The sequence below is a fragment of the Mobula birostris genome, chromosome 5 (assembly GCF_030028105.1).
Source record: "Mobula birostris isolate sMobBir1 chromosome 5, sMobBir1.hap1, whole genome shotgun sequence".
NCBI lineage: Eukaryota > Metazoa > Chordata > Chondrichthyes > Myliobatiformes > Myliobatidae > Mobula > Mobula birostris.
This window is the reverse complement of record NC_092374.1, coordinates 125,923,384-125,943,755: the sequence shown is the minus strand read 5'-3', so window position 1 is coordinate 125,943,755 and position 20,372 is coordinate 125,923,384. Positions and strand designations below refer to the sequence as shown.

Here is a 20,372-nt window from a genome sequence, read left to right as displayed (position 1 = left end):
CTATCCCACCTCTCTTATTTGGTTCAATGCTCCACCTCACATCCGAAGTGCCTTGTGTGTTCTGTTCCTTTCCTATCTAGTTCCGTCGACTGTACTCCTTGGTTGCCTCCAGCTACCGTCTCCCAGCTTCTGTTGCTATTTCTACTGTTCCCTCCTCTGTCTTCCTATCACCTCTCTGTACCTGCATCCACCAATTACTCACCAGCCCCTACACAACCCCTTCCCCTCTCCACTTTACACCAGCTATCTATCCTGTAATATTTCAATTCAGATTAAAGTTTTCAGCCTGAAATGTCAACCTCTACAGATGCTGTTTGACCTGCTGAGTTCCTCCAGCATTTTCTTTGGTGCTCCAGATTCCAGCACTTGCGGTCTCTTGTGTCTCCCCACTAAACCTCTCCCCTTCTCTTGTTTTAGACTCCACCGCCTTGAAGGGGGAGAAAACAGTGATGATTCACTTATCAATGTCCACCATGATGTTATAAACCTCTTTCAGGTCATTCTCTGGGTCATTCTTGTTGCCACAATGTAAGGAAGGACATTATGGCTCTGGAGAGGGCACAGGATATTCTGCTGGATTGGATAGCCTCGGTTTGTCATCCTAGGAGAAGGGAAGGCTGAGCGAGGGAGACTGGATTCAAGTAGACAAAATTATGAGGATAATTATGTAGGTATTATATAGATAGTATAAAACTTTTCCTGATATCAGGAATGATAAATCAGAGGCTCGGAGGTTAACAGGATATATGAGTAAGAAGGTCTTTTTCTTTATCAAAAAATATTTGGAATCTCGAACATATTGCTTAATGGAGTGGTGAACGCACACCTCCTCACAACATTTAGAATGTATCTAGACAAGCATTTAAATTGCTAAGGCATGGAAGTCAACAAAGCAAGTGTTGGAAGATAGAGTCAGTAAAGTCAATGGCATAGATATGGTGGGCTGGAGGAACTCAGCAGGTCAGGCAGTATCAGTGGAAATGATGAGTCGACGTTTCGGGCTGGAACCCTTCGTCAGGACTGAAGAATGAAGGAGGGGGTAGGATTTGAAGAATGCTTGTTGGTTCAGTTGAAAGACCGGTAGTTTGAAAGACAAAGGGGTGGGGAAGGGGAAGCAGCGACATCATAGGCAGGAAAACAATGGGTAGTAGAACAAGGAGGTGGAACCATGAAGTAGGTTATAGGCAGCTGGGGGAGGGGGCAGAGTGAAATAGGGATAGAGAAAGGGAGGGGGGGGAATTATCGGAAGTTTGAGAATTCTATGTTCATACCAAGGGGCTGGAGACTACCCAGACGGTATATGAGGTGTTGGGGGTCTGTTGGACTCACTTCTGAGTCTGTTGGGGTCATCTATTGCATCCGGTGCTCCCGGTGTGGCCTCCTGTACATCGGTGAAACCTGACGCAGATTGGGGGACCGTTTCGTCCAGCACCTGCACTCCGTCCGCCACAACAGACAGGATCTCCTGGTAGCCACCCACTTCAGCTCTGCTTCCCATTCCCATTCAGATATGTCCATACATGGCCTCCTGTACTGCCATAATGAGGCTAAACTCAGGTTGAAGGAGCAACACCTCATGTACCATCTCGGTAGTCTCCAGCCCCTTGGTATGAACATAGAGTTCTCCAACTTCTGGTAATTCCCTCGCCCTTCCTTCCCCTATCCCTATTTCACTGTGCCCCCTCCCCCAGCTGCCTATCACTTCCCTCATGGTTCCGCCTCCTTCTTCTACTACTCATTGTTTTCCTGCCTATGAGGTCAATGCTTCCCCTTCCCCACCCCTTTGTCTTTCAAATTACTGGTCTTTCAACTGAACCTATAAGCATTCTTCAAATCCTTCCCCCTCCTTTATTCTTCAGTCCTGATGGAGGGTTCCGGCCCGAAACGTCGACTCATCATTTCCACTGATGCTGCCCGACATGCTGAGTTCAAACAATCAAAAATAGCAATTAACATAATTCAAAATATCGAGCAAAGAAACGTATATTCACTCAAAAAAAAAAAAAAAACAAAAAACTATATAGTCCAAGACCCTGAGCGACAATGTCTAGCAATCGACGGTACCGTCTCCCGGCAGTATATGGAAGTACGCAATCCAGTCTGTCATTCCACAGTTCGAACATGGGAGGGCAGCACCAATGGGAGAGACCAGGACCCAGCCGAGCTCAACCACGCTGTAGCGCTTCCACATCCCTCACCTGGTCTGCAGCAACAGGCAAGCTGAGACTTGAGGCCTAGTTCTCACTACAACTGAAGCTGTACATCTCCCATGTTGACTGTCTCTCCACTAGGCAAGGATAACAGGCCTGCAGTAACTTACGTTATCACTGTCCAACAGAGTCTTGTGATGGCAAGTGAAATATCTGAGACAATCTACCCTACTTCAATACTTCCAAGTAGTGGCAGTCAGGCCAGGTCCTCTGAACCCAAACCAGCTCCTCTGACAGCCCGATAACCCAACCAGTTCCTTCGACATCTCGGCCAGCTCCTCCAACACCAGTCCAGCTACTCCAATCAGTGAGCAGCTCACTGATGGAGTATTCCTGCAGTACCCCTTCTTCTTGGACTAGAGTTGTCTTGCATTCATGAAAAACACATTTTACAAAGAAAAAATCACCTTTGGTTGGCTCCTGAAAGGCTGTTGCATTCACACGTGATGCCATTTTACCATAAGTATATGATTATATGATGTTACTTTCAGTATGCTTCAGTTGGAAGGTATTTTAATTCTTTCATCATATTTCAATCTAATTTTTGTGTGTATCTAAATGAATTGAAATTGGAATGATCCATCCTCCCTCTTTTCCGTCTTGCTTTCCTATTTACTGGAGCATGAGTCTATGGGCTATATGGTATCAGTTGAAATAGAGCCAATGTTGCTTTCTGGGGTTTGAGGATGAAGTTTAGTTTTATGTATGTCATTGATTACTGTCCTTGCAATATTTAGAAGGACAGTTTAGGATGCACAACTTTGCCAGCAAACCTACTACGCTTGCATAATAAACTAAGAAGCTCTCAGGTAAGTAATTTGTCACAACCGCAAACCTTACTTTTCAAAACCAGGAATTTATTTTAGTCATTTAACCTCAATGATGCATCCCTACCAAAGGAGGTGTAAGGTGCTTCTCCCCTCTGCTAGCCTTCAGCTCACCCTTGGGTGAGTCCCCTTCCACTTAGGGTCGCATAGAGTCATGGGAGTAAGTGGGGAATGGTCATATGAACTGCTGATACGTATTACAAGTCCTGGTTATATGATGACTGAATACTCTGAAGAGTATTGATAATGGCTGGCGACACCCATCTTGTAAAGTCATTGCCCAGATGAAGGCAATGGCAAACTGCTTTTCTAGAAAAATTTGCCAAGTACAATTTTGCTCAAGGAAAGACCATGATTGCCCATGTCACATGGCGCAGATGATATTGTCAATAAAAACTTGTCTGCAGGAAGTACTTTGAGAACATCATTCACTGTTCTGATAAAGTAGTCACCATTTAGTTGTGAAACACTTCAAATGATTGGATCCTATTTATTCTTGACTTGTTTTACAGTTTGTGAATAATTTCCATCATGAACAAAAGAAGAACAAAGGACAGCAGTTTATCTGTAGGAGAGTGTATTGCCGAGGTTTGTATTTACAAATTAATTTGTATGTTTTTGTATGTGATACAAAAATTGGCTTTGTGTGTATACAAGATTTTCACTGAAAAATTGTTGTTAAAAACAAATGAGTGCAATATATTTCATGGTGTTCCATGTTTGCCCCCAATCCTCCCCAACTAATATAGTAATGGTAGAAGTATAGTTTGCTGCAGGAATAACTTGTGTCTTTGGAACATCTTTCATATCATTTGTTGTTTTGTATTAAAACTAATGTAGTGACCAATTAACACACAACAAATTCCAAAAAAAAGTTAGGGCAACAGTTAATGTTGGTTCAAAGATGGCATGGATACAAGTAGAACATGTCAGCTCATCAAATGTACGTTGTTTAAATGAATGTGGTTTGACCATATCAAAATATATAATATCCTAAGAGAGCTTGACACTGTAGATGTTGAGATGATTTCACTAATGGGCGGATCACAGACAAGACAGTATTACCACAAAGTAAGGGGCTGGACATTTAAAACTGATGCAAGGAGATTTCTAGTCCAGTATTCACTGTCCCTGAGGGTGATAGAGCAGATCATTACATATGTTTAAGGTAGAGATAGATCAGTGGCAGAAGTGGAGTTTAGCCCAGGAGAATTTCTTCAGTCAGGTGGTGATGAATCTGGATTTTGTTGCTAAAGGGGGCTGTGGAGGCCAAGTCTTTAAGGTAGAGATTGATAGGTTTGGGATTGGTAGGGGTATAAATGATTTCAAGGGGAAGTCAGGAAAGTTGGGTTGAAAAAAAAACAACCATGATTAAATGCAAGAGCAGATTTGAGGGGCTGTATGGCTTTATTCTGTTCCTGTTACCTTATGGTCTTATTTTCAGCCTCCACAATATTATATGGTGGGGAAGTCTTGAGCGGCTTGGTGGCCTACACCTGCCTCAATTTACCTGAGTCTTGTGTCTGATCTTTCAAATGTACCCAAAAGACAATATAAGTGTGTTTATTATTACGGCACAATAGCCAGGTATGAACCAGGTTAAGTTGGAAAACAAGAACACTTTGAGTGGCAGAGAACAAAGGGTGAAGAACATGAGAGATGTGGTACAGTTGGCGATAGTGCTGGCAGAGGGATTGAAAGCTTTTTAATTGCTAGTGTTTTGGAGGAGTAGTTCACAGACGAATATAGTCACAGGACAAAGGAAAGAAACAAACAATGCTGGAGCATTGAGATTCATAACACTAGTTGCTGGAAATGTGAAATAGAAGATATGCTGGAAATACTTTACAGATTTAACTTTCAGTTGCAAAATGACATTTAAATCCATTTTTTAAAAATTGTAATGAGGTTTAATGAAATTGCAGTATAAGACTGGAGCCCATGATCTGACATTGTCATTGTTAAGTGAGCCAAGTTTTTTTTCTTGATAGTTTGATTTGGAGAAGTTAAACTTGTAACAAAATTTTTAATTCCATATTCCAATACTTCAGTTTGATTGAAAGAAATAATTCAAGAAGCCAATGGAACAGGAGGACTTGAATTATTAGAATGGGTTGGATAGGCTGGCCCTGATTTTCTTGGAGCGAAGAAGGCTGAGGGGGTGACCCTATATTTATTTAGAGATACAGCATGGAACAGGCCCTTCTGGCTCAACAAGCCACATCGTCCAGCAACTCACCTACTTAACACTACCCTAATTGCAAATTAATTTGCAATGACCAACTAACCTACTAACTGGTTTAACTTTGTGAAGAAACTGTGGGAGGAAACTGGAGCACCCGGAGGAAACTCACACGGTCACGGAGAGAATGTACAGAAAATGCCAGAATTGAGTTCTGAACTCGGAATGCCCCAAGCTGTAATAGCGTCACACTAACTGCTGCGCTACTGTGGCACCCATGTATTTTATAGAGGTTTATAAAATGATATGTATAGACAAGATGGATTATGACAGTTTTTCCCAGGCAAGGGAGTCTAAAACTAGGGGACATGGGTTTGAAAATTTGGTATTGTGCAATGAACTAGATCTGATTGGGGAGCTTAAGGTAAAGGAGCCCTTAGGGGACAGTGATTATAATATGGTAGGATTTATCCTGCATCTTGAGAGGGGGAAGCTAAAATCGGTGTACCGGTATTGCAGTTGAGTAAAGTAACTACAGAGGCATGACAGAACAACTGGCCGGAGTTGATTAGAAGTGGATGCAAGCAGTGAGAACAGCAATGGTAGAAGTTTCTGAGAACATTTTGAAAAATGCAGGAATGAAAGAATTAAAAGTAACTTGGTCTTTTGAAATTTTTGGTGGGCTGCCATCATCACAAGAAGTCGGTTGTTGGTGAGACAGTGCAGGGTTTAAAAAGAGCTCTCATCGTCAAATGGTAACAATGTACAATTTTAAATTGAATCTATGAATGACTAGCACAGATCAAAGAAGAGTTAACCAGCTTCAGAATCCACATCCAGTCGTCTGTCATAATAGTCAAATTGAGTTCCTTTTCCCAATCTTGTTTAATCTTGAAGGATGCTTATTCCATTGTAATAGTAAATGATAAGTTCTTCCAATGGAACCCTTCATTGAAGGGTTCATACTCATAATAGTATCTAACAGGTTAGCATCCAATATGTAAGGAAAATTACTTAAATATTTTTGTAAGAAATGTCTAAGTTGGAGATATTGTAAAAAGTGTGAGTATGAAAGAGTATTTATCAACTAATTGTTCAAAGGAGAGATTGTTTAAAATATTCCCTAATGTTGATAGTTATTGTGGTAGATGTAAAACTGAGATAGCTACACTGACACATATGTTTTGGTCTTGTTCTATACTGGAACAGTTCTGGAAGTCAGTTTTTTCGACAATTTCTAAAGCACTTAAAATTAATTTACAACCAACAAATTAACTGCTTTTTGGAATAATTCCTCAAAATATCCATGGTATATCTGTGTCTGACCAACATGTTATTACATTTGTACATTGGTAGCTAGGAGGGCCATTTTGTTGAAGTGGAAGGATACAACGGCTCCCACTTTGTCACAATGGGTCTCTTAAGTGATGCTATGTCTTAGTTTGGAGAAAATTAGAAGTCGAACCTAATGTTTGATTTTGAGAAAAGATGGGGTTCATTTGCCCGTTATTATCATTTGAGTTAATTGATGGATTCTCCACGATCTAATTGTAAATTTTTTTTGGTACTTTTTCTGCTGGTGGTTTGATGTTTATCTTTAGAAGCTTTATGTATGACGCATGGCTGTGGGGTTGAACACCTAATGGGACTTTTCTTTTTTCCCCACTTTTCTTGCTTAGTAGGGGTTTTTTCCATCACAAAATTTTTTCAATCTTTATATAATTTTTTTTTCTTGAGACATTGTAAGTGTTGTTTGCTTCGACGTACTCGTGTTTATTTTGGAAAAAAAATAATGAAAAGATTTGAAAAGAAAGAGAAAGAGCTCCATGCCTTTTGGAACTTTTTGGCAGGCTTCAATCATAATGATCTCTTAGACACTCAACAGAGATCAATAAAAAAAGCAAGGTGTAGGCACAGTAGCCATTCTGGGATTCGGCCAGTGTTAGAATAATTCAACAAGCTTGGGCGAAAACAGGCACAGGCTGGAACTTGAGAGTTTAGAGTTACAACAATTGTAGGCAGGATGGTAGTTAAGGCAATGGAAAGCATCCTCTGTGAAATGTAGGATTTCAGGGTACCTGACAGTCTCTCTGATGACTAGGTCTGCAGGAAGTGCAAGATGGCGCCAGTGACCATTGGTGACATGTTGCAGATAGCTCACAAAGCTAGAAGATACTCTTTCTTTTTTTTTTTTTTTTAGATACAGTGTCTTGAAAAAGTATTCAGCCCTCAACTATTTTCATATTTTGATGTCTCACTTTCCAAAACTTAAAATACATTGAAGAGGATTTTTTAGCTAATCTACAAAACATTGTGCATCATATCAAATCAAAAGAAAAATACTAAAACTTGTCAGCAATTTACAAAATTGTGAGGCTGATAAAGTAGTCACCTCCTTTCTTCGGGTACAATATATTGTATTACCTTATCAACTCACTTAGTTTGTGGATGTAGAAAATTGGAGATCATCTGTTTTCAAAGAATTCGTATAAAAAAGACCTCTCTCTGTAAGGTGCAATAGTATGGTAGATTTTCAACAGACCAAACCAAAATGAAGACAAAAAAGTATTTGAGGTAAGACAGGGAAGTGATAATAGAGAAGTACAAATCTGGGGAAGACCAACTCAAAGGCACTGAACGTACCTCAGGACTCAGTACAGCCCATTGTGAAAAATGTTGGGAAAAAAATATGAAACCACTGCCATACTGCCTAGGTCAGGTCACTCCTCTAAACTTAGTCACTGGAGAAGAATTGTGTTTGTAACAGAGGCTACTGTGATGCCAACAGACTTTGAGTGAGCTGCAGATGTCATTGGCTGCAACTGAAGATGAAGTTCATGGCTCCACAATCTCTCAGGCTTTGCACAAAAAGAATATTTATGGAAAAGCGACGAGCACAAGCTTTGGCTAAACAAGAAAGCATGTCTTTGCCCGTAAAGACTTAGCAAAACGTCACTTAGAAGAAACTGTGAAGATGTGGAAGAAAGTCTTGTGGTTGGATGAGACTAAGGTGGAACTTTTTTGGCCTCAACACTAAGTGGGTCATGTAGTGTAAATCTAATACTGCACATCAGCCAGGTAACACCTTCCCTACTGTAAAGTATGGTAGAGGTAGTGTCATGCTATTGGAATGCTTTTCACAGCAGTGACTGGCAAATCTGTTCAGCATTGATGGGGAGATGAATGCTGCTAAATACATAAAAGCCTGCTAGCCTCTGCCAGAAAGCTTAAAGTTCATCTTTCAGCAGGACAACAAACTAAAGCACACTGCCAAAGCAACCGTGGAGTGGCTTCAAATGAAGAAAATTGATGTACTTGAGTAGCCCAATCAGAGTCCTGACTTTAACCCGATCAAACATCTCTGGCAAGACCTCAAGTAGCTGTCCACCGCTACTCCTCAACTAACCTGGCACAGCTTGAGCAATTTTCAAGGAGGAATGAGCAAATCTTGCGCCATCATATTGTGAAAATTTAATAAAGACCTATCCAAAAAGACTATTAGCTGTAATAACTGTGAGAGCTGGTTCAACTAAATACTGAGCGGTGGGGAATGAATACTTTTGAACTGCTGACATTTCAGTTTTTGAATTTTTAGCTTTTCATGCTTTACGGTTTCACCTTTTTTTTAGATTCTAGCTATGGAAAAAGAAGGAGCATGTAATTCACAAATAAAAATTCTTAGTTAAATTGATCAAAATCCCTGGTTGTAATACTCTTTTATCTGAACAAAGGGTTGGGTGCTGAATACCTTTACAAGGCTCTGTATACTTCTGAACTGTGATTGGGTGCAGCCTGTAATTTCCTTTTTAAGGATGTTCTTTTGAGCTGACTAAATGATTGGACGTTTTTGCAGTTTCCTAAGGGATTCAATGTTCTAGTCTCTGGAGAGTGTGGCCATCGCTGGGGATGTACATTGCTTTGACGCCTCATGGCAGAAGTGGAACTCATGGTTGGCTCTATTACTCCATGCCGATTTAAAGCATTGAGCTCCTGGACGGACTTCACTCGCCTTAGTGCTGAACTGGCTGTGCAGCTGTGAACAGGGTCTATGTATAATTTGTTCTTTTTTTCACTCATTTAGTGCTTGGCAGTTTTGTGTGGGTTTTTTTAAAAATGGGTTCTATTGTTTTTCAATCAAAAACAAGAGAAAATCTGCAAATCCAAGCAACTCACACAAAATGCTGAAGGAACACAGCAGGCCTGATGAAGGCTTTTGGCCCGAAATGTCGACTGTACTCTTTTCCTTAGATGCTCCTCCAGCATTTTGTGTGTATTGCTTCTATTGTTTTTTCTTTGTTTTGTTGCTGCCTGTAAAAAGACAAATCTCAAGGTTGTATACTGTAAATATACTTTGATAATTGTCTGTTGAATTTCAACTTTGAACTTGAAGTACATCCAGCTGCAGCTCCTGACTGACAGGGTCAAAGAACTGAAGCTGGAGCTGAATGTACTCTGGTCCATCTGGGGGGTTGAAAATTTTTACTGAGGTGGTCACATCCAGAGTGCAGGTTTGAGATGGCAGATGGGTGACCATCAGAAAAAGTAATGGGAGTATGCAGTCAGTGCAGGGTTTCCCTGTGGCTACTCCCCTCAGCAACAAGTATACTGTACCTCTTTGGATACTGTTGGGGGTGGGAGGGGTGACATAGCAGGACGCATCAGCAACAGCCAGGTCAGTGGTATTGTGGCTGGCTGTGAAGCTCAGAAGAGAAGAGTAAAGTCAGGCAGCGCGATAGTGGTAGGAAACTCAAAAGTTAGGGGAACTAACAGTAGATTCTGTGGTAGTAAAAGGGACACCATGCTGGTGTGTTGCTTCACAGGTTCTAGGGTTCAGGATGTCTCAGAGCAGCTGCAGGAGATTCTTAAGAAGGAGAATGAGCAGCCAGAGGTCATAGTGTACATTAGCACCAATGACTCGGGGAGAAAGGGGGAAGAGGTCCTGCGCAGTGAGTATAGGGTGTTAAGGAAAGGGCTGAAGAGCAGGACCTCCAAGGTAGTTGCCTCTGGATTACTCAGTGTTAGGACAAAAATAGAATGATAGTACAGTTGAATGAGGGCTGAGGAAACAGTGCAGGGGCAGTGTTTTATATTTCTGCATTATTGAATTCCCTTCAGGGCAAGGTATAACCTGTACAAATAGGATGGGTTACATCTGAATCCTTGGGGGACCAATATCCTTGTGGGCAGGTTTTCTAGAGCTGTTGGGGAGGGTCTAAACTAATTTAGCAATGGGATAGGAACCAGAGAAATAGAGCTGAGGAAGGGGTCGTTAGTATTCAAGTCAATACATTGTGTAGTAAGTCTGAGGAAGGACACGTAGATGATGGGGCAAAATTGCAGTCAGTGGGATGTGCTGAAGTGTAACATGGGGCAAAATCAAAAAGGGTGATGAATGCAGGACTGAAGCCATTATATTAAATTGGATACAATATATGTGATAAGGTAGATTATCTTGTAGCGCAGTTGGAGATTGGCAGGTATAACTTTGTGGGCATCACTGAGTTGTGGCTAAAAGAAGATATTAGTTGGGAACCAAACATCCAGGGATGCACATTGTATTGAAAGGACAAGCAGATAGGCAGAGAGTGGAGTGGCTCTGTTGGTAAAAACTGAAATCAAATCCTTCGAAAAAGACAATGTAGGACTGGAAGAAATTTTCCCCATGCCACTGGCTGCAACACAAACCCAAAGCATGATCGATCCACCCCCGTGATTAACAGTTGGAGAGGGGTTCTTTTCATGAAATTCTGCACCCTTTTTTCTCCAAACATACCTTTGCTCATTACAGCCAAAAAGTTCTATTTTAGCTTCATCAGTCCACAGGACTTTGTTTCCAAAATACATCAGGCTTGTTTAGATGTTCCTTTGAACTTTTTGAATAGAACTTATTGACCGCAATGAGCAAAGGTATGTTTGGAGAAAAAAGGGTGCAGAATTTCATGAAAAGAACACCTCTCCAACTGTTAAACACAGGGGTGGATCGTTCATGCTTTAGGCTTCTGTTGCAGCCAGTGGCACGGGGAACATTTACTGGTAGAGGGAGGAATGAATTCAATTAAATACTAGCAAATTCTGGAAGCAAACTTCACAGCATCTGTAAGAAAAAAAAAGTCCAAGATGAAAAGAGGATGGCTTCTACAACAGGGTAATGAACCTAAACACACCACAAAATCCACAATGGACTACCTCAAGAGGTGCAAGCTGAAGGTTTTACTATGGCCCTCACAGTCCCCTGACCTAAACATCATCGAGAATCTGTAGATAGACCTCAAAAGAACAGTGCATGCAAGACGGCCCAAGAATTTCACAGAACTAGAAGCCTTTTGCAATGAAGAATGGGTGAAAATCCCCCAAACAAGAATTGAAAGACTCTTAGCTGGCTACAAAAAGCATTTACAAGCTGTGATACTTGCCAAGGGGGGTGTTACTAAGTACTGCCATGCAGGGCGCCCAAACTTTTGCTTTGGGCCCTTTTCTTTTTTTGTTATTTTGAAACTGTAAAAGATGGAAATAAAAAAAGTTTTCTTGCTTAAAATATTAAAGAAATGTGTCATCTTTAACTTTATGCTTTTTGGAAATCAGTTCATCTTTTACTCGCTTAGCTATTCACAGTAACAGAAATTTTGACCAGGGGTGCCCAAACTTTTGCTTGCCACTGTATATGTAAATAGCTTCAATATGTGATCAAATAAATTGTTGTAACACACATCAAAGTTGCTGGTGAACGCAGCAGGCCAGGCAGCATCTCTAGGAAGAGGGTCAGTCGACGTTTCAGGCTGAGACCCTTCGTCAGGACTAACTGAAGGAAGAGCTAGTAAGAGATTTGAAAGTGGGAGGAGGAGATCCAAAATGATAGGAGAAGACAGGAGGGGGAGGGATGGAGCCAAGAGCTGGACAGGTGATTGGCAAAAGGGATATGAGAGGATCATGGGACAGGAGTCCCAGGGAGAAGGACGGGGGGGGGGGGAACCCAGAGGATGGGCAAGAAGTATAGTCAGAGGGAGAAAAAGGAGAATGAGAGAAAGAATGTGTGTATATAAATAAATAACAGATGGGGTATGAGGGGGAGGTGAGGCATTAGCGGAAGTTAGAGAAGTCAATGATCATGCCATCAGGTTGGAGGCTACCCAGACGGAATATAAGGTGTTGTTCCTCCAACCAATAAATTGTTGTGTTCTTTCATAATCAAATGTCCTGTATACATGTACCCTCTGAGGTCGACCGGGTGGTGGGGGGGAGGATATGGGGTTGCAGGGGGCTGGGATGCTACCTCCCTGAAATGAGTTTTTGCAGGGTAGGATGTCTGTCAAATCATCATGTAAATCCTAAAACTAGATAGAGAACTCTATTAAATAAATAGATAACACAAAAAATTCTTCATTTATTTATTGAGAAAAATGATGCAATATTACATGTATTTGTTGGAAAAAGTATGTGAACCTCTGGTGTAATGCCTTCTACAAAAGCTTCTTGGAGTTAGGTGTTTCGATCAGTGAGATGAGATTGGAGGTGTGAGTTGTAGAGGTGCCCTCTACAAGACAGATTACTGACAAAGCCTGCTCTTCTTGAGACAGATCTGTTTATGTGCACCATGCCTCGATTAAAACAACTTTCAGAGGACCTTAGAAGAATTTAGAGATGCATGAAGTTGGAAGAGCATTTCTAAAGACCTAAATGTTTATCAGTCCACAGTAAGAGAAATTGTCTACAAATGGTGGAAACTCAGTACTGTTGCTGATCTCCTTAGGAGTGAGCATCCTGCAAAGATCACACCAAGAGCACAACATGCGATGCTAAAGGAGGTGGAAAAGAACCTGGGTAACAGCAAAATACCTGCAGACATCTCTTTAACTTCCTGAAGTCCCTGTTCATGTGTCCATTATAAGAAAAACAAGAACAGTGTTCATGTAAGGACACCAAGGAGGAAACAGCAAAAACATTGCTGCACATCTAGCACCCGGACAATCAGTACCGGTGCCCACCAGGGATGTGTGCTCTCCCCACTGCTCTTCTCCCTTTACACTAATGACTGCACCTCACAGGATCCATCTGTTAAACTCCTGAAGTTTGCAGAGGACACAACTGTCATTGGCCTTATCCGAGATGGTGATGAGTCTGCATACAGACGGGTGGTGGAACGGCTGGCCCTCTGGTGTGTGGTGTGGTCAGAACAATCTGGAGCTAAATACGCTTAAGACTGTGGAGATGACAGTGGACTTCAGGAGGAGCTCCCCAATACTCCTCCCCTGCACTCACTATACTCAACAGTATTGTGTCTGCTGTGGAGACCTTCAGGTTCAGGTTTCTGGGTGTCACAATCTCCAGGGACCTGAAGTGGACACCCAACGCAGACACTCTTATTAAAAAGGCTCAGCAGAGGTTGTATTTCCTACGTCAACTCATGAAGTACAACCTGCCTCAGGAGCTGCTGATTCAATTCTATTCGGGAATAATCCAGTCTGTTCTCTGTTCGTCGATCACTTTCTGGTTTGGATCAGCTACTAAACAAGACGAGAATAGACTCCAAAGAACCGTCAGGGCTGCGGAAAGGATTATTGGTGTGAAGCTGCCCTCGATCCAGGACTTGTATGCGTCTAGAGTCAGGAAGCGAGCAAGCAGCATCATTGTAGACCCATCACACCCTGGACATCACCTGTTTCAACTCCTTCCTTCTGGTAGGTGCTTTAGATCACTGTATGCCAGGACAAATAGGTACAAGAACAGTTTCTTTCCGTATGCCATCAGTCTTATGAACACTTGAATTTTAGTCTATTATAAACCAAGTCCACCTGTACATACACAGGTACACCTCATTGTATATAGTTCACGATTATTTGCACTATTGTTTTGTTTGCTTTTTGATTCTGTACAGCGAGCTCAGAGAAACTGGCATCAAATTCCCTGTATGTGTCCACATACTTGGCGATAATAAAGGATTCTCATCCTGACATCTCAGGTTTGCAAAAAAGCCACCTAGATGTTCTATGACGCATTTGGGACAATGTTCTGTGGACAGATGAGATGAAAGTTTAACTTTTTGTCAGAAACTGCACATTGCTGTGTTTGGAGGTCAAAAGGCAGTGCACATCAACACCAAAATCTCATCCCAACTGTGAATCATGGTGGAAGGAGACTATTTGTCCCATTAATGCTCTACTAGCTCTTTCCATCAGCCCCATATCCCTGCTTGTTTCTCTGTAACTTGTTCTCGCTCGTTTATCCTTCAACAACCCGCAGTTCTTCTACACCTACCACCACCGGGGTAATGTACTATAGGCAATTAACACTTCAGCAAATGGTTGGGTTGAGTTGTTCTCTGATCTTGGCAATTTACTTGTGAACCATGAGAGGAGACATCATCAGTGGGTTGTAATGTGTGTATGTAAATTGCCAAGATCGGAGAACAACTCAAACCAACTATCAACCACCCAAGCTACACATTTTCTGAATTATTTCCACTTCAAGAAATTTCCTCTAGAAACTGAAATGCACTGTTTCTGCAGTTCTTTGTTTCCCCTCGGAAGTCTAGCTGACTGTACAACGAAATCTTCCTTTCATATAGTCATATTAACTCTACTCAATTGTTTTGCTGTTACCTTCTAAAATTGGATTTTAACGTTTTCCCATTAAAAGCTGCTGGGCCGACTAGCTCACTTCTTGTCTCCCCCTTTCTTGACTAACGACTATTTTTTTTATACCTCATCCTAAGGCCCCGGTGTTGACTGGACTGGTTTAACTCTTGATAAATGACCATCCTGAGTCAGTCCTGAGGAAGGGTCTTGGCCCGAAACAATCACTGTTTATTCATTTCCGTAGATACTGCCTGGCATGATGAGTTCCTCCAGCATTGTCTGTGTGTATGTGTTGCTTAATTTAATTTATTGTGCAAAAGGTTCTCCCTGCAGTTTTTGAGTGAAAGCTTTTTCAGGTTTTGACTGTATCCTTGTAAAATTCTCAGCATCTTGGAGTCACCAAGCAACATTCAAATAAACCTTTGGCAGGCATTTGACATCAGAATTAAGACCATCCAAAGAAAAACACATCTTTAGTGAGTGATTTACAAAGATCCTTTTGAATTGGATCTTTTACATTAAAGATTTAATACCAGGACTAGAGTGCCTGAATTATGGGATAAGTTTGGCTGGACTAGTTCATTATTCCTTAGAACATAGGAAAGGTGGAGCAACCTTATAGAAATGTTTACAGTTATGAGAGGCATATACATTTATTTATTTATCTATTTATTTATTGAGATACAGTGCAGAATAAGCCCTTCAAGCTGTGCCACCCAGCAATCCCCCAACTTAAACATAGCCTAATCATGTGCCAGTTTAAAATGATCAATTAACCTTATCCAGTGAGGAGTATTTGATGCCTCTGGGCCTGTACTCACTGGAATTCAGAAGAATGAGGGTGGGGATCCCATTGAAACTTACTGAATGTTGGAAGGCCTCAATAGAGTGCATATGGAGATCATGTTTCCTGTAGTGGGGGAGCCAAAGACCAGAGGACACAGCGTCAGAATAGAGGGATGTCCACTTAGAACGGAGAGGAGGAATTTCTTCAGCTAGAGAGTGGTGGATCTGTGGAATTCATTGCCACGTATACTTAAGGCAGAGTTTGTTCTATTTTTTGATTAGTCAGGGCATGAAGGGATATGGGAAGAAGTCAGGAGATTGGGGTTAAGAAAGAAATGGATCAGCCATGATAAAAGGGCGGAGCAGACTCGATGAGCCAAATGGCCTAATTCTGCTCCTATATATTTGGCTCTTCTGGTCAAGGAGCATCGTAGTTTGGGGCTGCTTTACTGCCTCAAGGCCTGGACAGCTTACAATCGTTCAAGGAGCAATGAATTCAAATATGTATCAAGACATTTTATAGGACAATGTCAGGGTAGCAGTCTGTCACCTGAAGCTTAATAGAAGTTGGAAAATGCAACAAGGCAATGATCCGAAAGACAAGAGTAAACAACAGAATGGTTTCAAAAGAAGAACATTTGTGCTTTGGAATGGCAGAGTCTTAAGTCCTAACTTTTTTAGAAATGTTGTGGAAGGACCAGAATCAAGCAGTTCATGGAAAGGAAGCCCACCAACATCCCAGAGTTGAAGCAGTTTTGTACGGAGGAATGGCCTAAAACTCCTCCAAGCGGATGTGCAGGACTGATCAACAAGACCAAAAACGCTTGGTTGAAGTTATTGCTGTACAAGGAGGTCTTTTGCTGTACCCTTGGGTTCTTTTTCACTTCCTTCCGCATTACATGTTGTGCTTCTGGTATGACCTTTGTTTTTGTGTTATTTATTTAATTTGGTTCTTTATATCTAGTTTTAGGACTTGCATGAAGATCTGATCACATTTTAGATCATATGCAGAAATAGAGAACATTCTACAGGGTTCACAAACTTTCTTTAATGTATTCTAGCATTTTCCCTACAGATGACTATAAGTTAATTCAATCTCTTTTTCTTTTTCTTTGTTTTCTGTTTTCTTGAATAATGTTATTATACTTACTACCATACAATCCAAATTAAGTAAAATCTGGAGTGTTGGAAGATGACTGCCAAAACATCTAACATCTCCATGGCCAGCTCTTTCAGCTTACTGCGTTTTATTAATTTTCTGTTGGTCTGATTTTTTTTTACTAATACTTGTTACTTGGAGACCCATAATTCTCTCTACTTCCAAGAGTATTCCCACATGTTCTTTCATGAAGTCAAAAACAAACTGGATTTGAATTTTTTTGCCAATTTGTTCTGAGTTGGGGTGTTGAGAAGGTGCAAGAGAACAATGGAGTTAAGGTATTGTCAGGGCTTTAATGGTATGAAGTGCTAAATATGAATTTCTCAGAGTTTTGAATTGAGCAGTACATTTAACTTACTGCATTAGTATAACTCTCAGGTGATATGTCATTGTAAAATATTGTTAGCTGCAAAACAATATTTTTATAAACTGCATGGTAATGGGAAGACTGATCAGTAAAACTAGTTAATGGAAGGCATTTCAGTTCTAAGATTGGGGGTGGTTTTGTAGCTGTTCATCAGGTGTGAGACAAGATAATTGAAATAAATAGCTTTTCAAAATTGCGAATCTGTCAGAGTTGAGTTTATTGTCGTGCACAGGTGCAATGAAAAAAATTACTTGCAGCAGCTTCACAGGTACGCACCATCAGATACACAGCAGTCTCCTGAAAAACACAAATTAAACTTGAGTTCTGATGTAGAGTCTCAGCCGGAAACGTCGACTGTTTTTGCTCTTTTCCCTAGACGATGCCTGGCCAGCTGAATTCAGAATCAGAATCAGGTTTATTATCACTAGCATGTGTCATGAAATGTATTAACTTAGCAGCATCAGCAGCAGCAGTTCAATGCAATACATGATATTACAGAAACAAAAAGAATAAGTAAATCGATTACAGTAAATATGTGTGTGTGTATATAAAATTAGATTATCTCTGTTTTGCATCATTTATAATATATTTTTTAAAAAGTGAGTACTGTTTACGGGTTCAATGTCCATTTAGAAATCGGATAGAAAAGCTGTTCCTGAATCACTGAGTATGTGCTTTTAGGCTTCTGTATCTCCTTCCTGACAGTAAGGGTGAGAAGAGATCATGTCCTGGATGATGGAGGTCCTTAATAATGAACTCTGCCTTTCTGAGGCACTGCTCCTCTTGAAGATATCGTGGATACTACGGAGGCTAATACCCAAGGTGGAGCTGACTAACTTTACAACTTCCTGAAGCTTTTTTCAATCCTGTACAGTAGCCCCCTCCCCCCCTCCACCAGACAGTGATGTATCTGTTAGAATGCTCTCTACAGTGCATCTATAGAAGTTTGTGTGGTTTAGGTAACAAACCCAATCTCTTCAAACCCCTAATGAAATATGGTCGCTGTCTTGCCCTCTTTATAGCTGCACCGATAATAGTGGGACCTGGTTAGATTATCAGAGATCTTGACATCCAGGAACTTGAAATTGCTCACTCTCTCCGCTTGAGATCCCTCTATAAGATTGGTTCGTGTTCCTTCGTTTTACTCTTCCTGAAGTCCACAAACAGTTCTGATCTTGCAGAGGTTGAGTGCAAGGTTGTTGCTGCGACGCCACTTAATTAGCTGGTATATCTCGCTCCTGTATGCAATCTCATGTCCATCTGAGATTCTAGCAACAGTGGTTATATTATCAGCAAATTTAAAGTTAGCATTTGAGCTATACCTAGCTGCACAGTCATGGGTATATAGAGAGGGTAGCAAATTAAACAAATTATACAGAATTTTACAAGAAAAAAGCAATTAGAATTTCAGAAAGTTAAACAGTACAAAGTTGACAAAGTATTGCTAAACTGTATAGCTGGCCACTTTGCTGTAGTAACTAGGGTTTTGCCAATTGGTTCAAGAAATGAGTGGTTGAAGGAATGAATCTGGTGGTGTGGAACTTCAGGCTTCAGTACCTTCTGCCCGAAGGTGCGTAAAGATAGCATAGCCTGGATGGTGGGGATCTTTGTTGGATTTTGCTTTCTTGAGGCAGTGCCTCCTGTCGATATTATCAATAGTAGTGTGTTGGACAGCCATTATTCTGTGCAACCTCTTGCATTCCTGTGCATTTGAATTGCTGTACCAGACTATCATGCTTTCAACAGTGTGTCTGTTGAAGTTTGTTAGGATATCTGGGAATGATGAACAGAAGATGCTTGGGAAGGGGTTAGTATAATACTTCATATCACATCTCACTGGTGGGATATTATGTTAAAGTAAGGCTTGTGTATGGCTCAAGGAAAATGTTAAGTGAATAGAAGCAACTCCATTTGGTAAGGTCAGCTTTGTGCTGCTGTTGAATGCAGATTGGATGCCATCTATTTACAGCTAACTCTTGGGAGCGGCTGATATTAAGGGGTTCCTATAAAATGGTCCATATCACTATTTTCTGTAACATGGAACTCTGATTGGAAAATAGAAGAGTCATTTTTGTGTTAAATCTTTTTTCCCCACACAAACTTTGTGAGAGTGAATTTTATTTGATATCTAAACATTTTGGTTGGTAATTTGTAAATTCTGTAAGGGGGGGTTATCCACAACCTGTACTGAAGTGTTAGTGGGAAGCTGGTCAGGCAGTGTCAGTGGAAAGGGAACAGTAGCCACATGTTGATAGCTATATTTACTACAATTCCAGCAAAGACTCTTTGCTTTTATTATCTGTGGTCTGACCAAAAAGAGGTTTTTTGACCATCTGACTAGCTTCATTACCTGACTAGCTTCACAAAGGGATCAGTGACTCTGCGTGCCTTCTTTGCACTTTCCAACCTTCATTTCATTTGTCCTTCCCAAATAAAAGATAAAATATTAAAAAGATTAGCTTTATTTGCCAAATGTACATCAAGGCATACAGTGAAATGCCTTGTCTTGCATTAATGACAAACACAGTTCAAGGATGTGTTGGGGCAGCCTGTAAGTATTACCATGCTTTCAGTACCAGCAAAGCATAGCCACAACTTACTAACCTGTATGTCTTTGAAATATGTGAGTAAACTGGAGCACCTGGAGGAAAACCTCACAGTCATGGGGAGAATGTACGAACACCATACAGACAGTAGCAGAATTCAATCCCAATCATGTGCACTGGCAAAGTATTATGCTAGCCCTTATGCTGTAGTGCCATCCCTGCATGGTGGACAAGCTTATACATTTTCCAAATTAAGGACCTTAAAACCAATCTTAAAGTATCTATCCACAAATGCTGTGTGTTTCTAGCATATTCTGTTATTTTTTTCAACTTCCAGCTTTTGTAGTTTTTTTTTTAATGACATATCACTGAGTCCTGTAGAACTTCTCTGCAAATAGCTTTAAATGTCTTAAATGGATTTAGTGGATAAGAAATTAACTAGAGTGGTTAACTAGAACTTAACTAGAATACTGTGTTCTGAAAACACCAGTAATAATTATCATTTAAATATTATTGATAATGTGATAAACTTTTAAATGTGCATGTCTCCATTCAGACTGAAGCCTGGAGGGTAATAAGCATCTGCAGCTATTGGTCTCTTAATAGATTTACTTTGGAAACTGACAAGGCAATCTTTTTGTAGCCCCTGTGTGAACCAGCAGCTGTGGTACTCATCATTACTACTGAGACAAAAACATTTTGAAAGAATGCATATCCACTTTT

At 40.8% G+C, this 20,372-nt stretch overlaps 1 protein-coding gene across 4 annotated transcripts in view; it reads left to right on the top strand.

Moving 5' to 3' along the window:
- orc4 (origin recognition complex, subunit 4) overlaps positions 1-20,372 on the top strand; it is a 130,331-nt gene that overhangs the window by 16,998 nt on the left and 92,961 nt on the right. For 3 of the 4 annotated variants that reach the window (XM_072258627.1, XM_072258628.1, XM_072258629.1), the window contains one exon: positions 3,550-3,625. The exons of the other annotated variant lie outside the window; for it this stretch is intronic. In XM_072258627.1, the coding sequence (XP_072114728.1) occupies positions 3,569-3,625 (57 nt within the window). In that variant the 5' untranslated portion in view covers positions 3,550-3,568. The remainder of the gene's footprint in view (positions 1-3,549; positions 3,626-20,372) is intronic. 4 annotated transcript variants of the gene reach the window in all.